The sequence below is a fragment of the Anoplophora glabripennis genome, unplaced genomic scaffold, assembly GCF_000390285.2.
Source record: "Anoplophora glabripennis isolate ALB-LARVAE unplaced genomic scaffold, Agla_2.0 scaffold1772, whole genome shotgun sequence".
NCBI classification, from domain to species: domain Eukaryota; kingdom Metazoa; phylum Arthropoda; class Insecta; order Coleoptera; family Cerambycidae; genus Anoplophora; species Anoplophora glabripennis.
This window is the reverse complement of record NW_019417862.1, coordinates 25,195-35,025: the sequence shown is the minus strand read 5'-3', so window position 1 is coordinate 35,025 and position 9,831 is coordinate 25,195. Positions and strand designations below refer to the sequence as shown.

At 32.6% G+C, this 9,831-nt stretch overlaps 1 protein-coding gene across 1 annotated transcript; it reads right to left on the bottom strand.

The window, feature by feature from the left end:
* Positions 1 to 8,109: 8,109 nt before the first annotated feature.
* LOC108915898 (epidermal growth factor receptor substrate 15-like 1) lies at positions 8,110 to 9,392 on the bottom strand (the record flags this gene model as incomplete). The annotated part of the gene is made up of 1 exon (XM_018722050.1): positions 8,110 to 9,392. A coding segment is annotated over one exon (495 nt), but the record flags the coding sequence as incomplete, so codon positions are not given.
* Positions 9,393 to 9,831: the final 439 nt, after the last annotated feature.

The window sequence follows — 9,831 nt, the reverse complement described above, 5'->3', positions numbered from 1 at the left end:
GCATATCCGTAGGTACAAGATTATGACTTCTATGAATATACGGGGTGTTCTGAAATACTGAAGCTCGCTCGAAGGGTGGAATACGACAACGGCGGTTATTTAATGAATAGTGGTCGGACCGCGGACTGGACGTCGAGTGCGCCGCAGCCTGCTGTTCAAAAAGGCCCCTGGCAGGAAATCATGGGGCGCAATATTGGATTTTTTTTGCGTCCCGTGACAAAAAAAATGTTTGAAATGTATGTACAAGTTTACATTGTGATGCATCCTAATATGAAAATTTTGAAACTCAAAACATCCAATTAGACGATGATTCTTTTGACGCGTTTAAATCACTCGTTGATGTAACGAATTATATGTGGAAAATAAAGTTGATTGCGAGGAAAATATAGGAAACGAAACCAGGGAAGAAGAAGAAAATGAATCACAATCGAGGGAATTGAAGAGAAAAACATAGGAGTACTTACATAAGCTGTGAAAATAAAAAATGTAATCGATGAATATTTTTATACATTTTTCTGTACGATAATTAAACAAATATTTTGTAATACTTTTATAACAAAAAGATATAATTACCATAAAACGTTGTACCAGGGTTCATAGTTCAAGTAATAAAGAATTCCCTGACTTTTCCAGGTTTTCCACGACTTATAAAAAAAAAAATCCAGGTCACTTGTAGTTCAGTTTTACACACTAATTGGTGTTTATGCATTAAATTTTTTCTCGAGTGGACTCCATAATCTTTTCTTAAACTTGCCAACCTCTTATAAAGGTTTCAAAACCACAAATAGATTTCTCTTTCAAGATCTCGGGACCGGCTTTCACAAAATTTCCAGTTGCAAACGTCAAATTCCCTGACTTTCATGAATATTTTTTAAATTCCCGGACTATTATCTGTTTTTTTTATGAAGAATAATAAATTCCCTGACTTTTCCCGATATTCCCGGCCGCTACGAACCTTGTGTAGTACTTACTTTATTTCATAAACAATTATTGAAATGTTAACAAGAGGTGAGAGAATTTTGAACTATGGGAAAATTACATTTTTCAAAGGTAAGGCTTTTGAGGCTGTCGTAAACGTCATATTTTGGTTGATCTCGTCGAGCTAATGCAAATTAAGTACAAAAATATTTTTGTACGTGGTCCAGAAGTCGAGATAATGAAGATTTTGAAAGTAACAGCGCTTTTGAACGCGCAAATTCAGTTTTCGGAGCGGCCGAGTAGCGTTACCCCCACTCCGCCGCCCGCTAAAGTTGCTGTAGAAGTGGCTAAAATGAACCACAGTATTTTTTTTTATTGAAAATATGTCTTCAACTTCAATGTCTGTAAGAATGGTAGCTATGCAGCACTTAAATAGCGGCCTGTGGAATTTTTTGAAAACAAAAATTATCTCGGCTCCAGGTCGTAGAGAAACGTTTTTTATAAATATAATAAAATCATTATCTCTTTTTTACCATGAAAGTACAACTCTTACGGAAAAAAATGAGCCTGATTCGTTTCTCTACGACTATTCGTCGAGCCAATGACTTTTCTCGAAAAATCGTTATAACTCGAAAAATTTTTAATATTTTTTTATTAAAAAAAGGTACTTTTTTGCTTGCCTAATGCTACAATTACAGCTAGTAACAAGTTTCAAAACCTTAATTTGCATGGGATGCAGCAAAAACAAAAAAAGTCGATTTTTGACGGTTTTTTCAAAATACTCGAAAAGTAATATAGCAATCGATATATTTAAAAATAGGAATCGATAGGTTTTTTTAATAGCTCCAACTTTCTCAAATAACTTTTTTCAATAGGAGTTCAAGTTTTTTTTTTAATAACGAAAAACCGTTTTTTGACTTTTATGAATTTTTTAGGTTAACTTCGCCGTTTATCCCCCACAGGAAAAATACACTGTCTTTCTTAGAATTTGTTTTCTATATCACCATATTTTATGTTTCCAGGTGATATTTTTTGTAAATTTAACATAAAGCTGTGACAGACAGGCCCAGTGTGGCCAGGTCGGGAAGTCGGCAAAACCCGACTTATTTTGGAAGATNTTCACGACATGGCGCCCAACGTGGGGCTCGATTCGAACTTCCGATGTCTCCACCGAGGGCCCATGTCAATATGGCCGATACAAACGATCATGCTCCACGACAACTGTCTTTCTTAGAATTTGTTTTCTATATCACCATATTTTATGTTTCCAGGTGATATTTTTTGTAAATTTAACATAAAGCTGTGACAGACAGGCCCAGTGTGGCCAGGTCGGGAAGTCGGCAAAACCCGACTTATTTTGGAAGATAGGCCCCCAAACGACTAACGAGGCGCCAAAAGTATAAGAAATATTTTGTAAATTGTTGAGATATAGCCACCGTAAATTAAAAAGAAAAAAGAAAAACATAAACATGAAAATTGAATCTTTTGTAGAAATGGGATTTTCTCAGGTCAAAAAAATAACACAAATTTTATTATTATGTCTTATGCCCCTATAAACAGTGTACCTACAGGAAAGAAAGAGAGAAATAAATATATATTCCAAACCGTAAGCCCTTTAAACTAATCACTCCTTTATCTATAAGCCATGGGCCTGGAGGAAAAACAAGAGAAATTAATATCTCCCAAACTTTTAACCTTATAATAACGCTTTACCCGTATAAGTTATGTGCTCAGAAGAAAAACTGAGAATATAAATAATAACCGAGCTTTAAAATTGTTTAAACCTCTCAGGCTATGTCCAAACTATTATTGATATCCTGGGTCGATAGGTTTAAGTTTATTACCTATATTTATATAATTTTAAAACCAATAATAGTTTGGACGTAGCCTATAGAGTTATATCGTGAAAATGGCATGATTACTGCAGTGATAAGTATACTTATATTCCTACAGATAGCGGCATAGCGCTTGAAATGAGCTTTAATTTGAACTGCAAATAGATATTCGTAGGTTGTACTGGAGCCGGAAAAATGACGATTCAGTCACCTATAGCAATGAGTTTTTTTCTGTTAAAAAGATTCTTTAAAAACAGAATAAGTACTGCAAGGGTAATTATATTTAAAGTATATTTTTAATATTTTAGAGATGCAAATAGATGGGAGAGTTTGCCTTGCAAGCTCGATCCAGATGGCAGCATGTAAATAGCTTCTGTCATGTCTGCTGTGATTGCGCGTTGCACGCTGTGTGAATGAGACATAATCAATTTATAAATTAAAATTTGATATATCTCACTCAACGCGGCAGACATGACAGAAGCTATTTACATGCTGCTCTCTGGATCCAGCTTGCAAGGCAAACTCTCCCATATTCTAGGTACTCGAGATATAAAGATTTTTCCCTACATTTTGTCAAATAATTGTCAACCAGTTCATTTTAGTTTAAGTTAAGTTTAAAATTGAATTATTTATTAATGATTTGTTGCATGTTGGACAAAGTTAGTGTAGTATTAGAGAAACTAATATAAATAGATAAGTATATGGTAAATCTATAATTTGTAATTCTATATTATATAATTAATATGTATTTGGACCTACATATTTTTTGCTCAATCCGGTCATGAATTAAATCAGCTCATATTGTAAAAATTTGGATCATAACAGATTATTCTATGATGTATATTAATTGTTAGTATATAAGGTTCATAATCACAATTTATTTATATATTTTATGTATGGCCATGTGGGCACGTTCGCTTTTATTTTTTAACTGAATTTGACAATGTTAAAATTAAAATTGATTTTTGAAAAATTTTGATTTCCAAGTTTCCACTTTCATATTTTAGTAACATATGTGAGAGTATTTTCCAAAATAAAAATTGTTAAAAATCGCCTGAGATCAGCTCTAAGCCAAGAATTACTTTCTGAATTAATGTTAATGAATGTAGAGAGATTTATTTATTTTGATAAAAATTTGATTATAGACAAAATAGCCAATGTTCGATAATTAAAAAAAAATAACATTGTAATATATAATTTAATATGAATTATTACAATAAAAATTGGTATTTTATTGGTAATTTATTTATTTTAAGTAAAAGTGTATGTGTTGGTGTTTGATTGTGTATATAGGTATACAGGGTGGCACAAAAGTATGGAAACCCCTGAATAACTCCTCAGGAGTGTATTTTCTTGAAAAATTGATAAATATAAAAGTTTAAGGATTTTTCTCTGGCTATTCAATGGTGCCCTTGTATTTGACTTTGACCTTCGAGGTCATTTCAAAGTCAATATTGTTTTTTCAAATGGGAACCCCTATTTTTTATTGCGGATTTCGAGAGCTTGAAATTTTACGTATAAAAATTATATTGACCATGACTTTGACAATGATCTTGCTCTTTCCAAATCCGCAATAAAAAATAGGGGTTCCCATTTAAAAAACTTAACTTGACCTTCAAATGACCTTCAAGGTCAAATTCAAGGTCACCATTAGATAGCCAGGGAAAAATCCTTACACTTTTGTCTGAAACATTTTTTCCCAAAATGCATTCTTCAAATGTTCTGCCGTACCGGGACTTTTGAAAGTCGACCCACATTTGACCTTGAAGGTCATTGTCAAAGTCATGGTCAAGACCATTTTTGGATGTAAAATATCTTGCTCTTTCCAAATCCGCAATAAGAAATAAGAGTTCCCATTTGAAAAATTAAATTTGACCTTGAAATGACCTTGAAAGTCAAGGTCAAGGTCGAATATAAGGGCGCCATTGAATAGCCAGGGGAAAATCCTAAAACTTTTGTATTTATCATTTTTCAAGAAAATGCACTCCTGACGAGTTATTCAGGGGTTTTCATACTTTTTTGCTACCCAGTATACAAGGTGTCCGGATATGATGAGCAAAAAATTCAGGGGATAATTTTAGACCGAAAATAAATGCTACCTCTTTGTATTACATTTTTTCCAAAACTAATTATTAACGGAGTTAAAGGGTGTTAAAGTTAAATTTTATTTGCAGTTTTTTTGCAATACCTTTTGCCACACTCATAATATTTTGACGAAATTTCGTATATGGGGGTTTTTCGGGATGAGGATTATAAATTTGCTGACCGTTTTTTCTCATTTTGTAGAGGGCGCCACATACGAGCCTTTATTTTGATTTGAATGGTTCCAACTTTTTTGTGCTACACTTTATGCGAAATTTGACTGAATATTTTTGTTGTCCTAACCTTTTGACATAAAAAAGGTGTACTTTATTTGATTCGATAAATCTAACCGTTTTCGAGAAAAACGAGAAAATAACATTGCTTGCATGTGATAAATACGAAATCATTTTAATTTATTTTCTACATTAAACCTAGCATGCTATGGAAACAAGCGCTTAGTTGCCTTGGAAACAAGTTGGTGGAGAATTAGTTTTGACAGATAGTAATTTTGTAGTTCTTTTCTAGTAGTAAGTTCTAAGTTCTTTTGTAGTAATTGTTATCATAAAAATAATAATAAAAATGAACAACAATTACTCTATCGTGGAGTTGCGGGACATGCATTGTTATTACAGTTTAGCTGCTGGCAATACTCTTGCAGCACGAAGTTTGTATCGCGAAGCATTTCCAAATAGACACCTACCCGAAACGCGAATGTTCAGTACTATTCATCGAAGACTGGGAGAATTTGGATCGTTCAAAACTAGAATTTTTGATGTAGGTCGACAACGGAATACTAGAACAGCAGAAGCAGAAGCTCGTATTTTGAATTCGATAGAGAATAATCCCAATGTAAGTAGAAGAAAAATTGCTATTCAGGAGGGCATTCCAAAGAGTACATGAAACAATACGCGATCTAATCTTCATCCGTACCATTACCAAAAGGTGCAAGCCTTATCTGCCGTAGGTCCTGCTGCTCGTGTGAATTTCTGCAATACAATTAGAATACTTCATAATGGTGACCAAAATTTTGTTCGTAATATCCTTTTCACGGACGAAGCTGGATTTGGCCATGATGGCTTAATAAACCTCCACAATGAGCATTTTTGGTCTGATGAGAATCCTAATTTATCAATAGAGCGTGGTTATCAAAATAAGTTTTCCGTCAACGTGTGGGCCGGTATTGTAGGGGACTACTTAATTGGGCCACATTTCTTTCCACAAAGACTCAATGGTGAAGTTTACTTGGATTTTTTAAGAAACCACTTACCTATTCTATTGGAAGATGTACCACTCGGATTAAGAAATGCAATGTGGCTGCTTCAAGATGGCGCGCCACCGCATTTTAGTTTAGCGGCCAGAGAATTCTTAAATGAAACTTTTCCTGAAAGGTGGATAGGACGCGGTGGTTTTGTACAGTGGGCCCCTAGATCCCCTGACTTAAACCCAATCGATTTCTTTTTTTGGGGCTATCTGAAGACGCTTGTATACAGGACACCTGTGAATAGCGTCGATGAACTGAGAGAAAGAATTGTTGCTAATTGTGAGGTAATTAAGCAAAAGGAAGGAATATTCCATAGAGTTCGTCGGAATTTTTTAAGAAGAATTAATTTATGCATTGAAGAGGAAGGACGTCACTTTGAACCTTTGATTTGAATGTTTAATTTGTATTTGTATTGTTCTAGTAACTTATGTATTTTAACCTTATGATTTTGTTAGTAAACCATTCTTTATTTGTTGAGGACGTTATTTTTTTATTATTTATCATTAACCACCATCAGCGTAACAACAAATTTTCACAAAAATTACTATCTGTCAAAACTAATTCTCCACAAACTTGTTTCCAAGGCAACTAAGCGCTTGTTTCCAAAGCATGCTATGTTTAATGTAGAAAATAAATTAAAATGATTTCGTATTCATCACATGCAAGCAATGTTATTTTAGCGTTTTTCTCGAAAACGGTTAGATTTATCGAAACAAATAAAGTATACCTTTTTTATGTCAAAAGGTTAGGAGAACAAAAATATTCAGTCAAAAGTCGCATAAAGTGTAGCACAAAAAAGTTGGAACCATTCAAATCAAAATAAAGGCTCGTATGTGGCGCCCTCTACAAAATGCGAAAAAACGGTGGGCAAATTTATAATCCTCATCCCGAAAAACCCCCATATACGAAATTTCGTCAAAATGTTATGAGTGTGGCAAAAGGTATTGCAAAAAAACTGCAAATAAAATTTAATTTTAACACCCTGTAACTCCGTTAATAATCAGTTTTGGAAAAAATGTAATAGAAAGAGGTAGCATTTATTTTCGGTCTAGAATTATCACCTGAATTTTTTGCTCATCATTTCCAGACACCCTGTATAATACAAAATGTAGTTTTTAAAAAAATATAGGTATCTAGTTGTAGTATTTGCAAGCTTTTTTCGGGTAAAGAATTATTATATGCACCCTAATAACAGACAAAACCAAATAGGCCCCTATTTCGATTTTTCCCGACGGTCCGTGAAAGAGCCAGACCGGGCCTGGTGACAGATTGATTGGACTATAGGTAAAAGCTACATGAACCATTAGAATGTGTCATGTTTACCATCGCTTTTACAATGATTTAGTTCATGAAGGTACATCTAAAGTAATAAGAAGTCAAAGGGCAATAAAATTGAAAGTACAGGGAACTCATGTGGAAGATTATAGATATCCATATATTTAAAAGATAATGCAATACTTTTTGTAATAAAATATTTGTAGGTACTGTATTTTTTCCTTATCAATATCAACTGACAAAATAGTACAAGTCAGAAAATATCAGTAAAAAAACATGGTATAGAAATTAATAGCTGAAAACTGAAAATCATAACTTTATGAATTTGCAGGCTTTCGTGTTTTAATATTGAGATTTTATCACTTGTACCATTTTTGCACTGTGCCCCCCAATAAATAATGTCATTTAAAGACGTTTGATAAACAAATAAAATATCCAAAGCCAGTACAAATATTCAAATATCTTTATAATTTAAGTATGGATATCAAAAGAAATATTAGAATACTCAATACAGACTTAAAATTACTAACTATAAATAATACTAACAAATTGTGATGAATTTATAAGTTCAGCATATATTTTTAAGTTTTGTTAGTAGCAAAATCCAAAATAGTTTTCAACAGTGAGACGCTTTGAATTCTGATATAATGATTAAATAAGGTTCATAATTAATTGTTTCGAATCAAATGCAATTGCGTCTAGCTGTTGGAAACTAATTCTAATGTACTAGAAACAAAACTAATACAACTCCTTTCATCAAACAAATACAAAAAATGTATAATGTTTTCACTCTAATATAAGTAACTATTATACCTATAGGCTATGTTACACTGCTGGAAAGGCAATAAAAAAAAAGAAGTGAAATATACAGAGTATTTGTTTTATTACAAATTTAAAAATTTGACGGGCAATTCTCTGAAAATATAAAACTGAGAAGAACAGTAAGCTCTCCACTATCTTCTACGAAAAAAATCACATAAAACTCATTTATAATTTTTTTTATATCTTTTATAACAAATGAGATGCAGCAGCCAATAAAAATCGGTTAAATTCTTCAGCCATAAAATTTGAAGCCTTGAAAAAAGAGCATGGCACACCTATTTTGTTTCCAACACTTTTTAACCTGTATCCTGCAATCTCACATAAAATGGGCCAATGATTTATTTAATTCAAAACATTTTGAAAAAAGGATAATACTTATATTTTGTTTTCTTTATATTTTCTATAAGAAGAGATATACGATACATAGAGGAAGGAACTTTCAAAGTTAAACATAAAATATTACAGAACAAAATACAAATTAAAAAAAATGTTCTCTCAAAGATATCCCTATTCCTATTACAGTCAATTATTTTTAAAATATCTTTGGGGTCAAATTATTTCTTAATAGTGAGTATTTATATAAACTATATGTTCTTAAGAAAAATCAACAGTAATGGGTATGAGATGAACCAAATGATGTATTTAAAACATATATGCATGTATAAAACACAGTCAAGCTCTTTACATAATAATATTGACATGAGCTAAAACTTTTCACTTTCAGCTTTACTTAAACTTATAGCTAATTCAAAATCGGCTTCCTCTTGCAATTGTCTTTTTTTTCGAGCTTCTTCTAGTTTCAAACTCTCTCGAGCCGCCCAGGCTAACTGTTGGTCCTCACTAAATAGTTCGGAACTAATTGGAGCCGATGCTCTACCACTAACACTAACAAAAGCATCAGAGTTGGGTAACGGTACAGACTGCCTACCATCAAGTCCAAATGGATCAAACTTATCCTGTGTTTCGAAATGAATACTGTTGTTTAAGCTAAAGGCATCAGCAGGTGTTGAATTAATTTTTGTTGCATCCGTTGAAGGTTCATCATCAAATGATATATTAGACAGGTCTTCATAACGGTAATCTCGAAATGGATCGTCAGTAAAATCAAGGCGTTTAGTGGGCTGAGCCTGGACCTTAGCAACTGGCTTATTGGTAAACTGAAGAGGAGAGGTGAGATTATTAAGGCTGAAATAATTATTTAAAAAGGTGTTAGTTCAAGGATCTCTGCACTTCGCCTAGAATCAGTTAGGCTGAAAATTTTCAAAATATATAGATAATACTTGCGACTACATCTGGATCATGCAGGTGCCATCATATTTCCAACATCAAATAAAACTAATATTAAAAAAAAATAATTTAAAGAAAATTTCAAAGATTGTTAGTACTAATACAAAACACTAAATATAAAATAACAAAAAAGAACCTTTTTTCCCTAATTTTTGCTCTCATAAATTTTATTAAATTAATATAATGTTACATTTATTACTTTAACTCATTTCAGCCCGTTTTTGCCTACAATTTTGAGAAATTTCATTAAAACATTGTCTCAGAAAAGTTGGGACACTGCTCGATCACAAACTTCTAGTACCTATTTCTAGTATCTCGTAGTATCTAGTATCTATTTACTTATAAAAGGTG